Source organism: Elgaria multicarinata, chromosome 3 (assembly GCF_023053635.1).
Source record: "Elgaria multicarinata webbii isolate HBS135686 ecotype San Diego chromosome 3, rElgMul1.1.pri, whole genome shotgun sequence".
Taxonomy (NCBI): domain Eukaryota; kingdom Metazoa; phylum Chordata; class Lepidosauria; order Squamata; family Anguidae; genus Elgaria; species Elgaria multicarinata.
This window is the reverse complement of record NC_086173.1, coordinates 165,395,028-165,420,956: the sequence shown is the minus strand read 5'-3', so window position 1 is coordinate 165,420,956 and position 25,929 is coordinate 165,395,028. Positions and strand designations below refer to the sequence as shown.

Here is a 25,929-nt window from a genome sequence, read left to right as displayed (position 1 = left end):
ATACTGTTGATTATTATTTATTTATTGCATTTGTATTCCGCCCCATAGCCTAAGCTCTCTCTGAGCAGTCCACATTATTATTACAATTGTACAACATTGCATCTGTACGCCGCCCTGAGAGTCTGTACACTGCCCTGAGATCTTAGTGATATAGGGCGGGATAAATATTTTAAATAAATAAATAAATAAATAAATGTCTATAACTTTTATGTTATCTGCTCAAGATTGTTTTTGTTACGATAACATTGAGGTTTTGTTCTTGTTATAAAACCTTCGGTTTGTTATAACCGTTCACCCCATCTTTGACTTTCATATTTGTACTATAGTAGTTATGTGCCTTGGGCACTGTTTTGGCTGTATCCAACGCACAATCTTCTCGGTGCTGGGTCAAAACGTACGTGTTTACCCAGACGTTTTAAAGTATTTTACTAAACTGGAAGACCGGTAAGTTGACGAATCTCTCCGGGAATGCCGCTGCCCGTTTGTGGAATGGCTTGCCGGGAGAGATTCGTCAACTTAACAGTCTTCCAGAATTTAAGAAAGCCATAAAGACTGATCTCTTCCGTCAGGCCTACCCTGTTGAATTTTATGATGCCTTTTTTAAGCAATCTGCTGCTTTTAATGATGCACTGGTTTTAAATGTTTGAATTAGTTTTATGTATTTTATGCTGTTTTCATTTGTGTTGTACCCCGCCTCGATCCAGAGGGAGAGGCGGGTAACAAATAAATTTATTATTATTATTATTATTATTATTATTATTATTATTAACGTGAGTAATGTAAGGTCTCCACTTTGTGTATTTCCTGCGTTTGATCGCTGTAGTTAAAACTGAGGGGTGCCAGATCTGTGGCCTTGCAAACCCAAGATGGGCAAGGCGGTTTGGTGGTCAGTGTCCACCCCCATCCTTCTAATAACAGGAGGGAACCTGAGGATGAAGGAAACCCAAGGGTGGCTCCCCTCCACCTCTGGAGCATAAAAGCAGGGCACCTAAGAAAAGGGTGTTTCCTCTACACCCGCACACCTAAGGGTGACCTGATAGCGTTTCCAGAGGGGAGGGGAGGGAAATTGTGCCGTGCAAATAATGAAATGAGGGGGTGTGTGCGCGCACACACTTTGCATCTGCATAAGCTTGGCTGCTTTAGGGGGGCCTCTCCCCAATTTGTTTTTTTGCACGTGCTTTCTTCTTCTTCTTCTTCTTCTTCTTCTTCTTCTTCTTCTTCTTCTTCTTCTTCTTCTTCTCATTAATATACCGCCCCATAGCTGAAGCTCTCTGGGCGGTTTACAAAAATTAAAAACAGTGACCATTAAAAACAAATACACAAAAATGTAAAGGCATAAAATACAAACAAAACCAGACAATCTCCGCCACTCCACCCGCTGAGCGAGGCTGCAGGCTGTGCTCCTCATCCCGAACACGGGCCCCATATCCCACCCGGACTGGGCTGATCTCCGGTGGGGCGTGCGTGGCGTGCTTCAGAGAAGAGCATATAACTAGGGTGACCCTATGAAAAGGGAGGACAGGGCTCCTGTATCTTTAACAGCATTAAAGGGGTGGGGGTGGGGGTCTGCCCTGCCCCGCCCTCTTTTCCCCACCAATCCTTCTAGAAAACCAACTCCTTGCCCGCCCGCTTCCACCATCACCCCAACATTGCACCTTTACGCACGTAACTCTCTGTGCCCCGCTTTGCAGCTGGGTTGCATGGCTCAGCCCCCCAGCCCGATTCCCAGAAGGGCGTTAAAGGGGGGGGGTTCTACTCTCTTTTCCCCACCAATCCTTCCAGAAAAGCAACTCCTTGGTCCCCCTCCATCACCCCAACGTTGCACCTTTAGTACCTCTCTTTGCATTGTCCTCTCCATGGATAAAACACAGTCCCCCCCCCCACACCCACCCCAGGCCTCTTTCCTCCTCCTCCTCCTCCTCCCACTTTTAAGATTTCCTGCCTCTCTAGGAACCAAAGCTCAGTTCTCCACTGGAAACCTCCCCCTGCGGGAGGGGGGGAGGAGAAAGTGGGGGGTCAGGAAAGCCCCCTCCCCACCCCATGCACAGCAGCCCTTAAAGGGAGACGCCTGCTTGCCCACTTCTCCTGATTTCCACCTTCCCCTTTCCTCCTCGGAACTCCCTAAGACAGGAGCAAGCAAGGTCCAAATGCTTTGGACTACAACTCCCACAATCCCTGCTCTTTGACCCTGATGCTTGGGGATGACGGGAGTTGAAGTTCAAAACATAAGACGCATATGGATTTAATAATGTGTACTATGTTTTCTAATAAATTTTATGTATTTTATACTTGTTGTTGTTCCCCGGCTCGATCCAAACGGAGCAGCGGGCAAGAAATATTATTATTATTATTCATAATAATAATAATAATCCCGTGCATGATTCTTTTGCAACTAAGAATCTAGTGCCCCTCCTCCCTCCCAATCCCCTTTCCTTTTGTGTTACTTTTTTTTTTTCAGATTGTAAGCCTGTGGGGCAGGGACTGTCTTAAGAAAAGTTTTTGTAAGCCACCTTGAGAGCCTTTTTGGCTAAAGGGCGTGATAAAAGTGCTAAAACAAATAAATAATAAATTAGGGTGACCCTATGAAAAGGAGGACAGGGCCCCTGTATCTTTAACAGTTGCATAGAAAAAGGGAATTTCAGCAGGTGTCATTTGTATGCATGCAGCACCTGGTGAAATTTCCTCTTCATCACCACAGTTAAAGCTGCAGGAGCTATACTGCAGCTATACAGTGACTAGATTTAAAAGAGAGCAGCGCTCCTGCAGCTTTAACTGTGGTGATGAAGAGGGAATTTTACCAGGTCACCCTAATACAACTGTTAAAGATGCAGGAGCCCTGTCCTCCTTTTCATAGGGTCACCTTAATACAACTGTTAAAGATGCAGGAGCCCTGTCCTCCTTTTCATAGGGTCACCCTAATACAACTGTTAAAGATGCAGGCGCCCTGTCCTCCTTTTCATAGGGTCACCCTAATACAACTGTTAAAGATGCAGGAGCCCTGTCCTCCTTTTCATAGGGTCACCCTAATACAACTGTTAAAGATGCAGGAGCCCTGTCCTCCTTTTCATAGGGTCACCCTAATACAACTGTTAAAGATGCAGGAGCCCTGTCCTCCTTTTCATAGGGTCACCCTAATACAACTGTTAAAGATGCAGGAGCCCTGTCTTCCTTTTCATAGGGTCACCCTAATAATAAATAAATGATTAGGTGGCGGGGGGGGGGGACCCTGCAACTCCCAGCATTTCTCAGGCAGGCTGGGAAATCTCAGATTTGTTTTCCTGTCTGAACATACGTAGGGTTGCCCCATTGCTATTTTATTGTTTTACTCTGTACAGCACCATGTACACTGATGGTGCTATATATATATATATATATATATATATATATATATATATATATATAAATAAATAAAAAACGTAAGCAGAAACATGCTGGACTAGACCAAGGTTCCAGCTAGATATTCTAGTCCTACATTGGCCTACGTCCATACTACCTTGAACACGCCCGATCTCGTCTGATCTCGGAAGCTAAGCAGGGTCAGGCCTGGTTAGTACCTGGGTTAGTCCTAGATTGGCCAAGCGTCTGCCTGTGAGAAACCCCTAAGTAGGGTATGGGTGCAATAGCACGGCTAGGTCACGCAGCCATCATGCTCTTCGCATTGATTGTCACTGGCCCCGTTCAGACCACACGCTAAACTTCGCCCCTTAACCACAAAATGATTAAGGGAATGCATTAAGGTCAATGCATTCCGATAACCATTTTGTGGTTAAGCAGCAGGGTTAAGCGTGTTGTCTGAACAGGGCTGCTATGGCTGAACCCATGGTGGCTACCTAGTTACGGTTTAAGCACACTCACTAACCTAGGGTGACCCTATGAAAAGGAGGACAGGGCTCCTGTATCTTTAACAGTTGCATAGAAAAGGGGATTTCAGCAGGGGTCATTTGTATATATGGGGAACCTGGTGACATTCTCTCTTCATCACCACAGTTAAAGTTGCAGGATCCCTGCCCTTTTGACCAGATACAAACGAGGTCAGGGCTCCTGCAGCTTTAAATGCTGTGATGAGGAGGAAATTTCACCAGGTTCCCCATATATACAAATGACACCTGCTGAAATTCCCTTTTCCATGCAACTGTTAAAGATACAGGAGCCCTGTCCTCCTTTTCATAGGGTCACCCTAATAAACCATTTGCTGCAAAAGGATTTCTGGCCTACTACCGTAGCTTAGTGTGTTGTCTGAGCAGACCCACTGTTTGCTCTTAAAGAGCTTTTCTCTCTCTACGATCTGGTCAGGGTGGCGGTATAAAAGGCATGAGCTCCAAAAAATAGACAAGGTGCAAACCCTGAATTTCAAATCGATGATGAAGAAATATGCCCCCCTTTCCTTGTAGTGTAAAGCTCTTTTTGCCATTCGCTAAGGGCATGTCTAGACCATGACTTATCCCAGGGATCGCCCCGGGATCATCCCGGGATCATCAGCCCCGGCTTTAATCCCGACTTTCCCCACGGTCTCGGGATCATCCTGAGACCGTGGGAGATGTGGGCGGCCATCTCAGTTTCGTCCCAGCTCCTTGCGAGTGAACACGAGGAGCCAGGAACCGGGCACAGAGCTCCTCAGGCACTCCGGACCCAATTCAAAGTGCTGGTATTAATATTTAAAGCCCTAAACAACTTGGGGCCGGGCTATCTGAAGGAAGCCTCCTCCCATATGTACCTGCCCGGACCTTAAGATCATCTACAGGGGCCCTTCTCCGTGAGCCCCTGCCAAAGGAAGCGAGGCAGGTGGCTACCAGGAGCAGGGCCTTCTCTGCTGTGGCACCCCGGCTGTGGAATGAGCTCCCTAAGGAGGTCCGCCTGGCACACACACTATATTCTTTTAGACGCCAGGTGAAGACCTTTTTATTCTCCCAGTATTTTAACAGGCTATAAATTAATTTGAACTTTGCTGTTTAAAATTTGTGTTTTTGCATTGCTGCTGATTTTATCTTGGTTGTGCTTTTGTATTGTATTTTATATTATGGGTTTAGACTGTCGTTTTATACTTTGAATGGTCTTAATTTTTGTGAACTGCCCAGAGAGCTTCGGCTATTGGGCGGTGTAGAAATGCAATAAATAAATAATGCCCATCGCGAGGGGGGAGTGTGATCCTTTTTTTAATTTTAAAAAATTACTTTTCCGTTGGAGCGCTCGTGCACTCATCTTCTGTAACAAAAAGAAAAAATAAAATAAAATGGTGGCCACGACATCCCTCGTTCCTCCCGGGATGTCGCACGCGCCATCTGTTCAAAAGGAAGGATTTCGCAATCAGAATACCGCAAGATCCTCGACCCTCCTCCCGGAACATTGAGAGGTCTAGACATGCCCTAAGTCTTATGAGGAGCATTGGACCTTGGCAACATTTCATTTACAAACAAACCTTTTCGTTTATTTATTTATTTACTTTATTGTGAATTTAACCAGAACAGAACAGAAAACAAATCGGGGTGGTGGTGGTGGATTTACAAATGTTACATGCATAGGAGACACCATTCATAACAAAAATAAATAAAATAAAAGTGAGTTATGCATAGGTTTCAAGAAAAGCAGACCCAGTATCCATGTATTTATCCACTCGGATGTGGCGTCTATATGCCACCCGTTCAAATGTTGATAGCGTTGTTTGGGGGGGCTGTTGGAGCTGTTCTCTGTATTGTGGTGCATGGTCCTTCATCCATTGTTGCCTCAAAGTTTACGTCTCCCGCCCCCATAAGATTCAGTTTAAAGCCCTCCTGATCAAGTTCTTCATGCTGTGGCCGAACACATTCTTTCCAGCCCTTGTGAGGTGCAACCCATCCCTTGCCAGCAGTCCATCTTCCAAGTAGCGTAGCCCATGGTCCAAGAATCCAAAACTCCCAAGTCGGCACCACCTTCGTAGCCAGTCGTTCACCCAGAGAATTTTTCTTTCCCTTTCTAATCCTCTTCTAAGAACTGGGAGGATGGATGAGAAAACTACCTGGGCCCCAAAGTTCTTCAGTTTCCTTCCCAGAACTTCAAAGTCTGAAATGATTTCTTCGTAGCTCTGCTTGGCGACATCATTTGTTCCCACGTGGATGAGAAGAAAAGGGTATGTGTCCGTGGACTTTATGAGTTTCGGTAACCCTTCAGTAACATCTCTAATCTGTGCTCCAGGGAGACAGCACATCTGGCGAGTCCATGGGTCTTCACGACATACTTTGGTTTTAATCCCATGCAGCAGGGAGTCTCCCACAACGGCTACTCTTCTCTTCTTCTTGGTCGACCGACCTTCTGCCTCTTGTTCACTGTTGCCTGGTGTCCCCTCTGCAGACTGTCCTCCAGTCTCAGTCTCCAGTAGCTGAAAGCGGTTGCTTAACTGCTCTTATTTATTTATTTATTTATTTATTACATTTTTATACCGCCCAGTAGCCGAAGCTCTCTGGGCGGTTCACAAAAATTAAAACCATCATAAAACAACCAACAGGTTAAAAGCACAAATACAAAATACAGTATAAAAAGCACAACCAGGATAAAACCACACAGCAAAATTGATATAAGATTAAAATACAGAGTTAAAACAGTAAAATTTAAATTTAAGTTAAAATTAAGTGATAAAATACTGAGAGAATAAAAAAGTCTTCAGCTGGTAACAAAAGGAGTACAGTGTAGGTGCCAGGCGGACCTCTCTGGGGAGCTCGTTCCACAACCGGGGTGCCACAGCGGAGAAGGCCCTGCTCGTAGTAGCCACCTGCCTCACTTCCTTTGGCAGGGGCTCACGGAGAAGGGCCCCTGTAGACGATCTTAAGGTCAGGGCAGGTACATATGGGAGGAGGCGTTCCTTCAAATAACCTGGCCCCAAACCATTTAGGGCTTTAAATGTCAATACCAGCACTTTGAATCGGACCCGGACCTGGACTGGCAGCCAATGAAGTTGTAGAAGTACTGGCGTAATGTGATCTCGCCGGCCAGTCCCTGTTAGTAAACGGGCTGCCTTGTTTTGTACCAGCGGAAGCTTCCGGACCGTTTTCAAAGGCAGCCCCACGTATAACGCATTGCAGTAATCCAAACGAGAGGTTATCAGAACATGGATCACTGTAGCTAGGCTATCTCTGTCCAGATAAGGGCGTAGTTGGTATATCAACCTAAGCTGATAAAAGGGGCTCTTTGCCACTGAGTTCACCTGTGCCTCAAGTGACAGTCCTGGATCCAAGAGCACCCCCAAACTACAGACCCGATCCTTTAGGGGGAGTGCAACCTCGTCCAGGACAGGGCAAATATCAACTCGCCGGACAGATGAACCACCCACTAAAAGTACCTCTTCAGTGAGAGCAGGAACCCAAAATCCCACAAAAGCATTCATACAGAGGAAAAACTACAGAAATGCTCAGAGTGTGGGAAGTGTTTCAAAGCCCCCACAAACTTTTGAGATTATGTCATGATGACTAAATACTCTAATCCATTCTTCCCCAACCTGGTGCCCTTCAGATGTTTTGCATGACAACTCCCAGCACTTATGACGATTGGGGCTGATGGGAGTTGAAATCCAAAACATCTGGGGGGGCACCAGGTTGGGGAAGGGTGGGTAATGCTTGCTGGCACATGCTGGGAATTGTAGGACATTTTTCTGTCAAAAAATCCATAGGGTTGCACCCTTACTGTGCTAGAAAAAGGCAAAAAGTGATTTCAAGGATAAAAATAGAACTGTATGAAGAAAGTCCTACAGACACAACTTCTCTTCTGGCAGTGTGAAAAGCAAGTATATTTATACACAGCAGCGTCTTAACCAGTTAAAAGTTAGCAAAGATCTAAAGCGAAACAAAGACAGTTCAGAAAAAAACTTCTTCATTATACCTTATCAACAGGTGGCCCAGAATTCTACTAGCAATGTCAGATTGAACTGGATGGTCAGTCCTCCTCATTAAGCTAGCTTATTTGTCTTCTACTAAATGAGGTACTGGTTCCTCTCTATTCAGCCCTGGTTAGCCCTCATCTAGAGTATTGCGTCCAGTTCTCGGCTCCACACTTCAAGAAGGATGCAGACAAGCTGGAGCGGGTGTAGAGGAGGGTAACTAGGTTGATCAGGGGTCTGGAAACAAAGCCCTATGAAGAGAGACTGAAAGAACTGGGCATGTTTAGCCTGGAGAAGAGAAGATGGAGGGGAGACATGATAGCACTCTTCAAATACTTGAAAGGCTGTCACACAGAGGAGGGCCAGGATCTCTTCTCGATCCTCCTGTTAGAACAGTACGACAATGGAACCAGTGACCTAGGGAGGTTGTGGGCTCTCCCACACTAGAGGCCTTCAAGAGACAGCTGGACAGCCATCTGTCAGGTACGCTTTAGGGTGGATTCCTGCATTGAGCAGGGGGTTGGACTTGATGGCCTTTTAGGCCCCTTCCAACTCTACTATTCTATGATTCTAAGTGCTTTCCATGCTCAGATTGTGTATATGGCATCTCCCTTGTATGGGTTCTCTGATGTCCCCTAAGTGATGAGGATTGATTGAAGCTCTTCCCACACTCCAAACATTTATATGGTTTCTCCCCTGTGTGGGCTCTCTCATGTGCAGTAAGGTATTGATTCTTGGTGAAGCTCTTTCCACACTCCCAGCACTTAAAAGGTTTCTCCCCTGTGTGAATTCTTTGATGAATATGAAGTTGAAATCTCATACTGTAGCTCTTTCCACACTCCAAGCATTTAAAAGGTTTCTCCCCTGTGTGAGTACGTTGGTGTACATTAAGGACTGAGCTCGCATAGAAGCCTTTTCCACACTCCATACATTTATATGGTTTCTCCCCTGAGTGGATCCTCTGATGTATTTTAAGGTATCTCTTATGACTGAAGCTTTTTCCACACTCGCTGCATTGATATGGCTTCTCATCCCTATGAGTACTTTCATGTACATTTAAGTTTCCACTATTCCTGAAGCTCTTCCCACACTCCTTACACTGATAAGGTTTCTCTCCTGTGTGGGTTCTTTGGTGTTTAGTAAGGCCTCCACCCCTGCTGAAGCTCTGTCCACATTCCTGGCATTTAAATGGTTTCTCCCCAGTGTGGGTTCTTTGATGTGCAGTAAGGTTCGCCCTCCGAGTGAAGCTCCTTCCACATTCCATACATATATATGGTTTCTCCCCTGTGTGGAATCTCTGATGTAAAGCAAGGCTGGTGCTTTTGATGAAGCCCTTTCCGCATTCCATACATTGAAATGGTTTCTCCCTTGTGTGGGTCCTTTTATGTGATGCAAGACTACTCCTCACCCTGAAGCTCTTTCCGCATTCCATACATTTAAATGGTTTCTCCCCTGTGTGGGTCCTTTTATGTGACTCAAGACTACGGCTCACCCTGAAGCTCTTTCCGCACTCCACGCATTGATATGGTTTCTCCCCTGTGTGGATACTTTCATGATAAGCTAGACTTCCACTATCGCTGAAGCTCTTTCCACATTCCATACATTTAAATGGTTTCTCCCCTGTGTGGGTCCTTTTATGTGAAACAAGACTACTTCTCACACTGAAGCTCTTTCCGCACTCCACACATTGATATGGTTTCTCCCCTGTGTGGATTCTTTCATGTAAAGTGAGATACATTCGTCGAGCAAAGTTTTTTCCACATTCCATACATTGAAACGGTTTCTCCCCAGTGTGGATTCTTTGATGATGAGCTAGACTTCCATTTTCACTGAAGCTCTTTCCACATTCCATACATTGAAATGGTTTCTCCCCTGCGTGGGTTCTTTGATGTCTACGTAGACAATTATTTTTACTGTAGCTCTTTCCGCATTCCATACACTGAAATGGTTTCTCCCCAGTATGGATTCTTTGATGATTAGCTAGACGTCTACTATCACTGAAGCTCTTTCCACATTCCATACATTTATATGGTTTCTCCCCTGTGTGGGTTCTTTGATGTGAATTAAGACTCTCAATACCACTGAACCTCTTCCCACATTCCATACATTCATATGGCTTCTCTTCTGTATTGATACCTTTAAGTTCAGTAAGTTGACTGAAGCGTGCTGGTTCCCTTTGATTTCCAAATGTATCTTTTCTCACTTCATGCTGGTTTGCTCCCAATGACACCACAGATTCATTGTCCTGCCTCTCACCTATTTTGCGGGGGGGGGGGGGGAGAGAAACACAAAATCCTGTTAGAAATTCAAGGCAGAGACCAAAGATCACAACAGGGTTCGAACCTGAACAGCTCTTTCTCTTATTTCAACATCTCCAAAATTCTACCCTTTCCTTGCTGAAATCTCATTTAGGTTTCAAATACCCTAATTTCTCAGGCAATAAAATGAATTCCCTTTGGGACCGTTTCCTGTTTGAGTTCACTTGGCACAGATGTGCTTGTTTTTTCGCCTCCTATGGTATCAAGTACCATATGATTTTGCAATGAGAAATTCTGTAGAGATGTGAAGACCCAGAAAAAAACCAGAAAAATCTGGAGATAACCGTTTCCCCCCTGATTTTTTCCTGAAGTCTTTTTTGTTTTCCCCCCCCAAAATTGGAAAACATAAAGAAAAATTGGATTATGGGATATTTTATTTCAGCATGATGAATGAAATGTTTAAGACAAGGTGTTCAGATATTTACTTCTCCAAATGATTTCTAAAAACTGTACAGTATCAGATTATTACAATGTCTGTGCACCAAGGACAAGCAAGTCCTAGGTTGCAAACTGAGACTACAACTCTCCAGTGCAAGAGCAAGATGCATTTCTGCCTCTAGGGGGCAGCACTGCCACTGAAGCAGAGACTAAAACTGATAGTGATAGCTGCAGCTCAGGAAATGAGTCTGATTAAATTTCATACATATTCATTGAATCTTGGTCCCCCGCTTTTTTTCAATTCTTTTTATGGGAATGGGTGCTTTATGTCTGCTTGACACTGTGGAGACATAAATAATTTTCTTTGTTACTAATGTTGATGGTTTCCTCTGTTGTTGTTGTTTTAAATGTTTTTTGCCTGCTCATAAACTGGCAGAACCAAAGAAGTCCCTTACAGTCCAGGTGTTCCTAACAGTTCAGGAGCTTGTAGCTCCATTTGTTACCAAAAAATTAAAAAAAGTTTTAAAAAAGTAAATTCAATTTGTAATAATTATTTGAATACACTGCACTTTTAATATACCAAATATAATAATTTTATGCCAAACTAACTTGGACATAATTACATTTTATGTTCGGAAAGTAACAAAGTGACTTTCATTCTGTAAAAAGTGCTAATATTGCATTATTTCAATTTTTCCAAAAATCCCCCCCACCCCCAAATGGGAAAAATGGGGGTTTTTTTCCCCCCTGGCTTCAAAATTTCTGGAAATTTTACATCTCTAGTATGGTGTGGGCTCAGAAAGGGAAGAAAAATACCAAAATGGGAAAAACCCTGAGTCCCTATTAATTAGTTGTAGGTGGTCAGATGGTGGTTGTTCAACCGGTTCTGGATGGGGTTGCATTCCTCCTGAAGCAGCAGGTTCATAGCTTAGGGGTTCTTCTAGAACCATCTCTGTCATTTGAGGCTCAGGTGGCCTCGGTGGCACAGAGTGCTTTCTACCAACTCCGTTTGGTGGCCCAGCTATGCCCCTATCTCAGCCTTCCTCAACCTGGGGCGCTCCAGATGTGTTGGACTACAACTCCCAGAATTCTGGGAAATGCAGTCCAACACATCTGGAGCGCCCCAGGTTGAGGAAGGCTGCCTATCTGGACAGGGATAACCTAGCTTCAGTTGTCCATACTCTGGTAACCTCCAAAATCTGAATAAAATCTGAATAAAATATATTTAATCTAGCTTTTGGAGGGGATCCTGATTTCATCTCTTTTTCTTGCTGATGACTTTAAAAGACAGTAAGAATTTTCTTTAAAAGAAAATGTTTTATTGTATTTTTATTGTTGTAATCCATTTTAGATGTCACTTCTAGTAAGCTGGGATATACAGAGCAGTATCCACTGGTAGTCCTACACAGAGTGGGCCCATTGAAGTGAATGGGCCTGGTTTACATAGGTCTATCACTGGATACTGCCAAAACGGAAATAATACACACACATGCACACACACACTCATGATATATCTACGGACTTACCTGTAGTTCTCTCCTGGAGAAACCATTCTCCCTTCTCTTTAAGCCAGGAGATGAGGTGATTTTGGGGCATCAGAGGCCCTTCTTCAAGGGGGAACAAAAACGTAACTTGTTATTTATGGCATTTGCGACTGCAAAGATATTCAGAAATGCCAAATGACGCCTTCTGTGTCCTCCAACCACCATCCCAAAGAAAAGACAACGTCTCAGTTCAGACAACACGTTTCTCAACGGTGGTTCTAGAACTCCATGGCGGAGTTTTCACACCACCGTTGAGAAATCTGTTGTCTGGCGGGGAAACTCCACGTAATGGTGGAGCGTTTTTGGAAAACACTTCACGCGGAATATCCACGCTGTGCAGAGGAGAGTTCCTGCACAACTGTTGTGTGGTGGGCTCCATGGAATTTTCCGTTGCGTTGACTTTTCCCACTGACTACAGAGTTCCCTGGCAAGAGCGGCGAAAGGAGCAAGTGCCGCTCTAGGAGAGCCGCTGGGACTGTTTTTTTGCAGCAATGGCTGATGGGATACTCTCTGGAGGACCGTGGGAGGAAAGAGGGTGGAGGAACTGTCAATCAAACATCACGATGGATTTTACTCAACTCCATGGGAGCTCACAGTCACACAACGGTGGAGTTAGAATGTGTTGTGTGGAGAGCACCCCCTATCAACTCAACCGTTGAGTGGAGTTTTCACACTGCGTGGGCTGACGTGTTGTCGCAACTGAGCCAAAGAGAAGCAAGGCAAGATATTTTAGAATAGGAAAGCAACAGGTGGGGAGGGTGCAGGATGGACCTGGAATTCTCCATCTGGTGTTTGCTGCATGTCCGGCTAAGACTGAAGTGCCAGGTGGGTAACCGTGTAGACGCAGCCTTCCTCAACCTGGGGCGCTCCAGATGTGTTGGACTACAACTCCCAGAATGCCCCAGCCAGCTGGCTGGGGCATTCTGGGAGAGGCAGTCCAACACATCTGGAGCGCCCCAGGTTGAGGAAGGCTGGTGTAGAGGGAAGCTGTGGCATTACCCCACAGTTCTGTTCCCTTAGGTATGTCTGGGCTTTGTGCGTCTAGTGAGTGCAGAATGTTGGACGGAGTGGGTGTGGCTGATGATGCTGTGAAAGGGGGAGGAGTCTAAATGGGGGAGTTTCGTTGGTTAGTGGGTGGGGAGTTGGGAGTGTCAGTGAGCATTGTCAGTGGTGTGGAGAGTGAAAGGAGATACGATTTTAAGAGACTTAAGATTACTGTCTTTATTAAAACTAGTAGATTAAGCAGGTTAACTTGAATTTGGAGTATCTAAGAGCTTCATCACATCGGCGTTATACTGTGCAATCACGGCGAATTGTGTGCAAAGGACTCTGAAGGGAGGGCCACTGGCAATGGCCAAGGGAGGGTCACTGGCCATGGACGCCCACTTTGGCCACAACTTTACTGGTAAGTAGTGAGAAGAACGGGAATTCAGATCTTTCAGCCTCTATCGAGAAAGGGGAAAGGGGGATCCTTACCCAGAAAGGCCACGTTCCCATAATTCTCCAGCATGACTTCCCTGTACAGAGCCCTCTGGCCTGGAGCCAGGAGACGCCACTCCTCCCGGGAAAAATGCACTGCCACTTCCTCAAAGGACACGGGAACCTGGAAAAAGAAGAACGGGTTCTCATCACCAAGCTGAAGGGAAGAGCCTGGAGAAGAGAAGACTGAGGAGAGACATGATATTTATTTAATTATTTATTACATTTCTAGGGCCAGGATCTCTTCTCGATCCTCCCAGAGTGCAGGACACTGAATAACGTGCTCAAGTTACAGGGAGCCAGATTCCGGCTGGACATCAGGCAAAACTTCCTGACTGTTAGAGCAGTGCGACAATGGAACCAGTGACCTAGGGAGGTGGTGGGCTCTGCCACACTAGAGGCCTTCAAGAGGCAGCTGGAGAACTGCCAGGCTAAACAAGTCCATTCCTTTGAACGTTGTAGCAAAGAAGGAAGCCCTCAGTCCGTCCCTTTCAGCTCCCCGCAACGATCCCTCCCTTACCTGAGCTGGGGTGCCAGGAATATTGAGTCTCCTTACAAGAAAAGAGTCCAGGCACCAGGACCCTCTTGGCGGCCAGATCTGGTTTTCTCTCCTGGGTGGGAGAGTTGGCCTTCCTGCCTGCGGAAAGGAGGGTGCTCCTGTCTGGGACGCCAGTCGTGTCTCCTTCCCAGGAAGTAGCCCAGCAGGAGCAAATCATAGAATCATAGAACAGCAGAGTTGGAAGGGGCCCACAAGGCCATCGAGTCCAACCCCCTGCTCAATGCAGGAATCCACCCTAAAGCATCCCCGACAGATGGTTGTCCAGCTGCCTCTTGAAGGCCTCTAGTGTGGGAGAGGCCACAACCTCCCTAGGTAACTGATTCCATTGCCGTACTGCTCTAACAGTCAGGAAGTTTTTCCTGATGTCCAGCTGGAATCTGGCTTCCTATAACGTGAGCCCATTATTCCGTGTCCTGCACTCTGGGAGGATCGAGAAGAGATCCTGGCCCTCCTCTGTGTGACAACGTTTTAAGTATTTGAAGAGTGCTCTCATGTCTCCCCTCCATCTTCTCTTCTCCGGGCTAAACATGTCCAGTTGGTTCAGTCTCTCCTCCAATGGCCAGGCCTGGACATCTCCTTCTCACAGGGGAATTGCCCCCATTGCCGGACGAAGGGATGATGCTCTCTACTTGGGAGGTGGGGGTGGAAGCTGGGCCGCTCTTTGTGGCCAGTTCCGGTTCTCCCCTTCATGGGGCCCACAGCAGACATGCAGTAGAAGCTTCCCTTATCAGGATCATAACAACTTCCCGGTAAACAAACTCTGAGCCCCTCTGCTAGCGTGGTATAGAAGGTTCGCACTGTGAAAGCCCCCTTGCTTTGAAGCAGGCAGGAGCGGAGCTGAGGAAGCCTCCTTCCCTTGCAAGGGACCACGCCAGACATCATTTGCATAAGCCCGCCTCCAGAGCAAACGGGAGGAGGAACCCACCCTTGGGTCACCTCCGCCGCTGAAGGACAAGTCTCCCTCACCTGAACTGAGAGCAGAGCAGTTCCTTCCACTTCACTGCAAAGAGGAGCGGATCTGGGACTCTTCAGAGACGTTTTTCTGCTGCCTGTGATGGTGAAAAAAAGTATACAGTGGGTGTCATGCCTGGCCCAGGGCTACGATGATTCCACCCAGATGATGCAGCATTTGAAGATACCTACAGCGTCCCGGGAGAGGCCACACAAGGGCTTGTCTGTGGACGAGGTTCTGGAAAGACCAACACAGGGCTTCCTGCCTCACCTGCACCTGCCTCACCTGCAGCATCGGAAGGGAGACCAGCCCCAGATAACGTCGATCGCAGAAGGTGCAGTTGCCGGCAGCCACCCGGCAACAAAACACGCAGCTCCGGGCCCAGAGAATATAAGAAGAACCATTCTAAATTTATTATTATTCCTATCCAGTGGAATTTTAGGATGTTTTTAGGATGTTTTTAGGATGTTTTAACAATGTATATTATGTTTTAATTCAGTTTTATGAATGTTATATTTGTCGCTGTTCCCCACCTCGATCAGAATGGAGAGGCGGGTAAGAAATATTATTATTATTATTATTATTATTATTATTATTATTATTATTATTATTATTCTGGATCAGACCGAGGGCCCATCTAGTCCAGCACTCCGTTCACACAGTGGCCAACCAGCTGTCGACCGGGGACCAACAAAGCAGAACACGGTGCAACAGCACCCTCCTACCCATGTTCCCCAGCAACTGGTGCACACAGGCTTGCATAGTTTGGATAGGGAAGAGTTTGGATAGGGTTTGTGAAGAGACAGGTACTGACTAGGATTTGTGTTACGGGATTAAAGTGGTAATTAAGTCGTGGGGAGAGGATGTATTAGCTTTTAGTGATTTATTTACAGTTTAACATCTTAATGCTGGAAGTAATAACTATTTCTATGTTTTATAAAATCCTATGCCAACAGCTCGTGACTACAAAAGGGCAAAGTAACAGGGACGCTATAGAGGTTAGAATAAAAGCCATTGTGTCCTCACATCTCATGAAATAAAGGTATTGGGTGAGGTAAAGGTCCTGGTGGCAGCGGTACTGTGCGTGGTGAAAGGTGTTGCATGCTGTGGGAAAGGAATTATGGAGAAGATATTCTCACTGGTAAAGAGACAGGAATGCCACAGGGACCTAGCAATGTCCAGGATTGAGGCAGGTGAGACCGAGAAGTGTGTGTGGGGGCTCCTCTCCACATCTCCTCACACACAGCTTGTCCTCCTGTTTGTCTAGGACTTTCAACACTCTCCCCTTAGATGCCACAGGGTGGCCAACCCTTGACAGAGAAGCCCTTATGTGTAAAACAGACTCTCTGCAGGAAAAACAACGGTGAGGGACCAGGTTATCTGAAAGACCGTATTCTCCCTTATGAGCCTGCCCATGCTTTGAGATCTTCTGGAGAAGCCCTTCTTTCAGTCCCACCATCTTCACAGGCGCGCTTGGTGGGAACATGGGAGAGGGCCTTCTCGGTGGCTGCTCCAGTGCTCTGGAACTCTCTTCCCGGGGAAGCTAGACTGGCTCCCTCCTTGGTGGGCTTCTGGAAGCAGGCAAAAACTTGTTTGTTCCGACAGGCCTTTGGAGAATAATCTGGCCCTCCATCTATGTTAAGATCTTGTAAAATTGTTGTGTGTTTTAAATGTTTAATGTTTTAATATTGTATTTTTAAAATTTATTTATTTAAATTGTTGTTCATTTCTTTCCCTAGGTTTAAAATGGATATGTTTTTAAATTTTGTAAGGCCGCCTTGAGCAAAAGGCGGGATACAAATAAATATTATAATAATAATAATAATAATAATAATAATAATGTGAAACCACCAAAGACCGCCTTGCAGGACACTTCAAGATTTCACATCATCATCATCATCTTCATAAATAATAATAATAATAATAATAATAATAATAATAATAATAATAATACAATATAATATTTATTTCTTACCCGCCTCTCCCTTTGGATCGAGGCAGGGAACAACATTAGTACAAGAATCAACACATCTTAAAAATTCTCGATTTCGCATTCATTTGAGGAGGCCTGCCGGAAAAGGCAAGTCTTCAAATCGGTCATTATGAGTTACGTAAAACACATCTGTGGAAACCGACCCGCCTGCTCAGGGAAGCAGGCAAGAGACATTTTCGCCACAAATCAAAGCACATTGCCTGCTGGTCCATGCCGGGCAAATTGCTGCTCCTCTTCTTCCAACCAGGAGATGAGGCGAGGCGGAAGAAGCAGAGGCCTTTCTTCACGGGGAAATCAAAAGAAACATCCTCGTTACGTTAAATTGTTAGGGATTCCAGACTAGCCTGTCTGAGCTCCACCCCATAAGACAGGATGCGCAACTGCGGAGATCCAGGAGCTATTTTTGGAAGGGGGGGATTAAAATTAAATCACTCCGTAGTCCTCAGTGGCGCTAAAACAGATACATTTAGCTTGTTTGCAAGTTAATAGTGTCCATTTCAGCACTCCATAGGTGTAGGGTGACCCTATGAAAAGGAGGACAGGGCTCCTGTATCTTTAACAGTTGTATTGAAAAGGGAATTTCAGCAGGTGTCATTTGTATATATGGGGAACCTGGGCCAGATCTACACGTCGTTGTGAAGGCGCTTGCGTGCGTCTGGAGTGCGCCCCGAAGCTCATCGAGACACACAGGCTTACTTTCAAATCGCAGTTTCCCGGCTTTTGAGCGCTGTTATTTACTCCGTCTTAAGTGAATTTAAGGCGTTCCTTCTTCCGACGTGTGTAACAATTATTCGCTCTTTCCTCCCTGCCCTGCTCCGCCCAGACTTATTTTGTTGCCTTTCGACTTCCGATACTATTTCAGGTGCGAACAGCAGCATTCATCTTTAATCATCAACTTTCCCGCGAGCGAGGAGAGGGCAGGTGGGTGGGTTCCATTTTCCTCATTCCTTTCCTCTTTTGCCTTTCCCATTTTTAATTTTTTTTTAGTTGTTAATAGGGATGCGCATATGTGCTTGATCGGTTTACTCTTCACCTTTCCCGCGCTCGAGAAGAGGGGAGCTGTGTTCTCATTAACTTTTTTCTTTAGAAGAAAATGCCGATGTTTTTATGTCTGCTGATGAATGCATGTTCTCTTTTTAATGTATTCTTCCCCCTGCCTCATGGCATAATTTCTTAAAGTAAGAACAGATACTTCTGTTATCCCCCACCCCCCACCCTTTTCAAAAACTGCACTTTTGCACAGAATTTTTCTTAGCAGAACTGCTTTTGCTGCCTGGTCAAGCTCACTTCACTTCTGCATGTTGGAATGTAAATAATGTTAAGTTTCTCCCCTCCACACACAAACCCACCAGACCCCTCCTTAGATTACTCTTTAATGTCAATGTTTTTATGTCTGCTGATGAATGCATGTTCTCTTTTTAATGTATTCCCTCCCCTGCTTCATGGCATAATTTATTTAACTCTAACGTGGAATGCAATGCTTGCTTATAAACCTTTTGCATGCCTTTCTTCTAAGTAGAACAGCTTGTGTACACTGCTGTCATTTTCAATTTCATTTCTTAAAGTAAGAACAGATACTTTTGTCACCCCCACACACACCTTTTCCAGCCCATTCCACCCCACCCCACCCCTCCTAACATTACCCTTTATCAAACATGTTTTCTTAATAGAACTCCTTTTCTTCACTGGTCAATTTCCTTTTTCTTTAAATCACAGTGTTCCTTTTTGGCTGCTGAAGTTTACATTTATCTCTTAGAAGTGATATTTCAGTTCAGGACTTTACCTATTCTGTTAAGTCTCCCACCCACCCCCACTCCTCTCCCAACAACCTCCCTTGCATTTCCCTCATGCTTGTAATTGTTCTTCATATTTTAGGTAACGGTTGTATGAGGACAGTTATTCCAAGTACAATAATTTTTAACGTGAGTGTGGTTTTATTTTTTGTGACATATTTAAAAACTTCATTCTGTTAGCAATACTGCTAAGTTATCATTTACCTAACATTATAACCAAATAAAGGAGTTAAAGAGTTTCAGCAGGAGATATATTTATAAATTAATAATATTGTCAATATTTTTATTCTTCGTAATCCCTAGATCTGAGAATGGCAAGTGGCAGTAAGGGACGAGGCACCTCATGGCGTCACCCAGAAATTCTGGATTTGCTTGATGTATGGGGGGGGGGAAAAATTCAGGAGCAACTGAGGGCAAGCCATCGGAACATTGATTCATTTGAAGCCCTATGAAGAGAGACTGAAAGAACTGGGCATGTTTAGCCTGGAGAAGAGAAGATTGAGGGGAGACATGATAGCACTCTTCAAATACTTAAAAGGTTGTCACACAGAGGAGGGCCAAGATCTCTTCTCGATCCTCCCAGAGTGCAAGACATGGAATAACGGGCTCAAGTTAAAGGAAGCCAGATTCCAGCTGGACATCAGGAAAAACTTCCTGTTAGAGCAGTGCGACAATGGAATTAGTTACCTAGGGAGGTTGTGGGCTCTCCCACACTAGAGGCATTCAAGAGGCAGCTGGACAAGCAACTGTCGGGGATGCTTTAGGGTGGATTCCTGTATTGAGCAGGGGGTTGGACTCGATGGCCTTGTAGGCCCCTTCCAACTCTGCTATTCTATGATTCTATGATTCTATGATAGCACATAAACTACAAAAGAGGGGGCACAACCGAACAGCTGTAGAGTGCAGGAGGAAAAGCAAAGCTATGAGACTTGACTATCGTAGAGTGATCATGCACAATGCAAAGTCAGGTAACAATGCAACCACCTGTCCCTACTTCTCACAGCTACACAGCATTCTCAGGGGTGATGCTACAATGAGACCGAAGCGTGTAGTTTCAAGTTTAGAAATTACAAGGACCATGGTGTCATCAGGCAGCTCATCCGGAAGTTCCTCGAACATGAGTTATGGTTCCTCACAGGAAGAAGATCATGTCCCTGTTGAAACTTTGAATACTGAGGACCTTTGCAATGGCGAGTAATGTTATTTGTATTCGTATATTTCTCCCTTAACGAAAGGAAAACTGTTTATTAAGTATTGGTTGTTTTTGCTATTCACAGATGAACAGGTCAGCTTGGATTCGGATGCAAATATCAGCTCTACATTGACAGATCAAGAGCAAGCACCAAGTACTGTGGATCAAGGGATCCACAACCTAGGGAGGTTGTGGGCTCTCCCACACTAGAGGCCTTCAAGAGGCAGCTGGACAACCATCTGTCGGGGATGCTTTAGGGTGGATTCCTGCATTGAGCAGGGGGTTGGACTCGATGGCCTTGTAGGCCCCTTCCAACTCTGCTATTCTATGATTCTATGAAGGTTTGCATATGTTAGAGATGGGCTGCCAAAGATTTAGGTTTTCAACCTGTTAGGGCCTGGGTAGCATTGGCTGCGAGTAATCATATGTTTGCCAATGCAATAATGATATTTATTACTTATTTTCACAGAAACAGCATCAACCAGCAACACTGCAGCTGATGGACAACAGCAACCATTCCAGCTCCCTGAAAGTGGTAAATCTAAAATTATACCCTCCATTATCACTTATGGTGCAGCATTTACTTTAAAGTAACAGTATTGGTTGAATATGCTGGAAAAGCACTTGCTAGATACCTTAACATGAAATTTTTATAGTAATTTGAATTATTCTCTTAACAATTTTCTAAGTAATGATAAGGCCAACTAACAGACGCTGACTGCAGCCAGGAAATCAGAAGGCTTTTACTTCTTGGGAGGAGAGCAATGACAAATCTTGATAAAATAGTTAAGAGCAGAGACACCACACTGACAACAAAGGTCCGCATAGTTAAAGCAATGGTATTCCCCGTAGTAACCTATGGCTGCGAGAGCTGGACCATAAGGAAAGCGGAGCGAAGGAAGATAGACACTTTTGAACTGTGGTGTTGGAGGAAAATTCTGAAAGTGCCTTGGACTGCAAGAAGATCAAACCTGTCCATACTCCAGGAAATAAAGCCAGACTGCTCACTTGAGGGAATGGTATTAAAGGCAAAACTGAAGAACTTTGGCCACATAATGAGAAGACAGGATACCCTGGAGAAGAGGCTGATGCTAGGGAAAGTGGAAGGCAAACGGAAGAGAGGCTGACCGAGGGCAAGATGGATGGATGATATTTTGGAGGTGACAGACTTGACCTTGGGGAAGCTGGGGGTGGTGACAGCCGACAGAAAGCTCTGGCGTGGGCTGGTCCATGAAGTCACGAAGAGTCGGAAGCGACTGAACGAATAAACAACAAACAATACCTGTAAATTTTCTTTTTCTTTTTCTTATCAGACCCTGGGATTCCAAATACACAGGCCACTTTGTTGCCTGCCACAAGGCTTGCGATGATTCGAAATCGCAAAACCAGACGTTCAGCTAATGATATTGCTCAACGTTTAATGCAGCATTCTTCAACAGAAAGTGCAAAAACAAGAGCTATGATGCAAAAAGATGCTACTTTTTTTAATGATTTTTTACGGAAGTCGGTGACAGCAGATAAGGAATATAGACAGGACAGGAAGATGCTTATCAACTCCATAACACATCACGCATCAATCTTGGAACGCCTTGTCGATAAAATTCCTGATGCCAACAGCATGTTGTGGCAGAGGAATATGCAGGCAGCAGAAATTGCTGAGATTCAATCTGCTGCTCTAAATCTAGATGTTGAGATTCTTAACAATGATAAAAATATTCCTAATTACGCCTCATCTGTTACATCTACCCCAAAAAGAGGTGTAGCAGATGCTGTACGTCCCAGAAGGCTGATTAAACCTCCAATTGTGTTTTCACCATAACTGTGAAATTAGTGAGCAAATCACTTTAAACTTGTTAAATGTTTATGGAGTTGGTTACTCCTTTGGTTAAACGGTTGTTCTACTGTAAATGTTTTAAAAGTTTTTGTTTCAAGTTTAAAGTTAGGGTTTTAATGGCTAGAAGTCAAAAGTGTTATTGTTACTCTTTACAACTTATCCATAACGAGATTGTAACTACCGTATTTCTTCGATTCTAAGACGTACTTACCCCCCCCAAATAAACAGCTCTAAAAATGGAGTGCGTCTTAGAATCGATGGCGTCTTAGAATCGAAGCAATACGGTAAGAGGAAAAGAGGAAGCTCCTGCAGCAGCCGCGAGCCATGCAAGCGAGGAGGAGCTGGGAGGGTAAGCGCCTGGGTTTTTGTTAGTCCTGAAGGTGCTTCGGAAATCCTAAATTTATTCAGAAGTCCCATCGGTTTCCACGGGACTTACTCGCGTGTCGTCGTCCCCTGGTGCACCGACAAGTAAAGAGCCGGATCCTATGGAGAATTTGGAGCGCCTTAAACGGAACCGATCGAACAGACGCGGGACTGGAGAGAGAAGCGTTTTAGCTCCTTAATCGCGTCTTCTCCTCTCTCTCCCCACCTGAAAATATTGTTTACTCTTTGTTTCTACACCCCCCCTCTTCCCGCGCAAACGGCGGTTTCTTCTCGCACAGAGGGATAAAAGAAAAGGACACAACCATTAGAAGAAAGCACGGAGGGCGGGGAGGAGGTTGGCTGGGCGGGGAGGGAAGTAGTATTTCTTCGATTCTAATACACACTTTTTCCCCCAAATAAACATCTCTAAAAATGGGGTGCGTCTTAGAATCGATGGCGTCTTAGAATCGAAGAAATACGATATTAAAACTTCAAAAAACGATGAAACAGCTTTATGTTTTGTTTGCAACAATATCTTTTTTACTGACTGGAAATATAATTTTTTTTAACTGGAAGTTTGATTCATTTCTTTATAATCACATAATAAAGTTATTTTTTAAATAAAAAAAACATACAATTTTTTTTAACAAATAAAATATGATGAAAAAATCATTTTGGAGGGGCTTGTGCTTGTCCACCCGCTTGCAAGCCGATGGCCCATCTCAGTTCCAGCATCTCCTCCTCTAATATTGTGATTCTCCTTTCCAAGCGACGCACTATGAATAGAGTAAGTAGAATCGTAACTATTCCATGCAGGAAATAGGTTATTCGCAATTTACACTTTAAAATCGTTTATGAAAAAGCGTATTTACTCGTTTTGTGAAAAGACGCCTCCAGCCGGAGCACAGCCCGCAACACTTCCTGATTGCTTTGACTCCCTGAGGAGTCCCCAGACTGCTGAGCTGCAGGACGTTGGATTGTTGCTGATGTGGACTGTTTGCCTGAAAGGGGAAGCATGTACTTTTAGCAATGAAATCAAGTCATCATCAGTCATTACCTTGGTGTGTTAAATTATTCTATAGTTTATGGGATTCAGTGATAGACCTGGGTCATCAGGAACTGGTGGTGACAGAGGATCTTCCCCTTCCTCTGTAGCTGCAGTGGCTTGCTGCTGGCGGCGAGCTGGCAGCATGTCTGAAAAGTAAACAAAGTAGTAGTACATTTGAGTGCAGGATATTTATGAATTTTCATGTTTTCCACTAGCAGGAAGGAAAGGAACCTCTCGTGCAAGCACTGAGTCATTACTGACTCTTGGAGGGACACCAGCTTTCGCTGACGTTTTCTTGGCAGGCCTTATAGCGGGGTGGTTTGCCGTTGCCTTCCCCGGCCGTGATTCCACTAGCAAGTCATAGTTAAATTATTATAATTTTTAAAAAATAATATAGTAAAATATATTTATATTAACACTAATAAAAAATTCAAATGCACTTTCATAACTAAAGAGGAAGCACATAACTTTAAACTATAATTTTTTTAAAAAATTGTTGTATTACTTTATCAAATTTACACTGCTGTTTTTTAAGGTACTTTTAGTGTATATATTTAATATAATGACACAACTCTATAAATATAGAATTATCAATGGCCGTAACATTACACTACCTAGTTTGTTAGAGTTATGCTGTAACAACTGCTGATACAGTCAGGTTCATAGACACATCTGAAATATTTATTTAACAGAATTAAACTGCAATGAATGTAGTGCAGGGAATCTAACTAGTTTTATGAATAAACTTGGAAGTATTTTAAAATGCAAAATGGGTTTATATTCCTTAACAATAAAAACTTACTTGCTGGTCGCCTTTCCATCCAGCCTGGCTGCCTTGCTTGCAGCCATAGCTTGTGCAGGGCAGCGTAATGGGGGGGGGGTCTCTGCCGCCTTGGGGGTGCCCCTTGATGCAGCTCCATGGCCTCAAAAAATTTAGCCTTCAGGACTTTGAACTAGGTCTGGGCCTGAAGGGCACTTCTGGGGTACCCTTCCGAGGTAAGTGCTGTAGCTGCTTTTTTAAATATGGAGATAGTCTCCAGGTTCAAGCTCCTCATAAGGCACTCAGCCTTCCCTGATTTTAGGAGCTCTTCAAGTAAGAGCTCCACTTCCTCTGGTTGCCAGTAGGCCGCTCTGCGAGGAGCCATGTTTGTTTTTTCCCTAACAGAGAAGGATAAGGTTTACTTCCTCAATTGCGCCCCCTATAATCCCTAAAAATTAATTGCACATAATCGGACATGCGCATTGATATTAATTGAAAAGGGAAGTACACCTGCCAATACAAAAGTTTTTAATTCTATATGAAACAACGTAACACATAACATGAAGTTGCGAAGAGAGTGAACGAATACACAGCAACAACATTTCCGTTATATTACACTTTAATTTTAGCGACGCAACTCCCTATTATGCCACAAGTATGTTCAAATAGCATCCCTAACTTCGATTCCCTCCGCTCCTCGCTCGTTTTCATTATCAACATAGGGTTGTCCTAGGGTCGCAAGTGTTACTCGGTTTTGTGGTCCGTCACTGTTAATGATTGCGTAACCTCTGGCTTCACAGATTTAGCTTAGAAGAAAAAAAATTACCTTCCGAACATCGCCAAGACAGACTGTCCGACAAAGTAGAACTAGCTCCATTGCCAAGCACACTTCAACGAAGACTTCGCCAACTGTCGAACGGCCAACCCCAAACTGCTCTGCTGCATTTTTATAGAACCCCGGGTTAGCCAGCTTCCAAATAGCAATCGCAACACGCTTTGTGACGGAAAGTGGCTCCCTCATGGCCGCCTGGTTCCTCTGGAGTGCTGGAGTCAGCTCAGCAACGATTTCAAACAGTGTGGCTCGACTCATCCTGAAGCTCTCGATCCACCTTTCATCGTTCCATACTTTCAGAACTAAATTCTCCCACCAGTCCTTGCTATTGGGACGGACCCAGTAGCGTCTGAAAACAGCAGGGAGACGAATGAACTCGGTGCCTAACACCCAAAAGTTGGTGTCCTGCTCAAGCTGCTGCAAGAACAGCATCCTCCGTCTGCGGTGAATTTTGATGATTTTTCGGAGTTGCGCCCGGCGATGCCGGTACTCATCCTCGAGCACAGACAGTGCTCGAAGAGCACATAGCAGTAAATTGATAGAAACAGCCATGGTGCTGACTAATTCCGTTTAGCTATCCATGGACTCCATCTTCTCCACAACAAGCACAGCGACCCAAACAGGGAATTCTGGGATTTGAGGAATTTAAAAAAAGGGGGGGGAGCAAGGGAGAACGTCACAAGCATCCCCCAAAGCCAGCCTCTAAGAAACGCCCACTTGGGACAGAAGGGACAGAAATTTAGAAGAGTGTGAACCGCTCCGACGAAACGAAACGAAAGAAAAGGCGCATGAGGCAGTAAAGAAAGAGGCGCTTCATTTAGGTACGTATTAAAAAACGGCGCACGGAAGCGCCTTCACAACGATGTGTAGATCTCCTCCTGGTGAAATTCCCTCTTCATCACACCAGTTAAAGCTGCAGGAGCCCTGCCCTCTTTTAAATCTGGTCACTCTAGCATAGCTCCTGCAGCTTTCACTGTTGTGATGAAGAGGGAATTTCACCAGGTTCGGCATATATACAAATGACACCTGCAGAAATTCCCT

At 44.7% G+C, this 25,929-nt stretch overlaps 1 protein-coding gene across 1 annotated transcript in view; it reads right to left on the bottom strand.

The window, feature by feature from the left end:
• The window catches only part of LOC134395744 (zinc finger protein 208-like), a 59,022-nt gene that overhangs the window by 22,038 nt on the left and 11,055 nt on the right, over positions 1-25,929 (bottom strand). The window contains exons 5-7 of the mRNA XM_063121907.1: positions 18,881-18,895; positions 10,911-10,926; positions 8,558-9,846 (exon numbers count right to left, since the gene is read on the bottom strand). Of these exons, the coding sequence (XP_062977977.1) occupies positions 8,558-9,846; positions 10,911-10,926; positions 18,881-18,895 (1,320 nt within the window). The remainder of the gene's footprint in view (positions 1-8,557; positions 9,847-10,910; positions 10,927-18,880; positions 18,896-25,929) is intronic.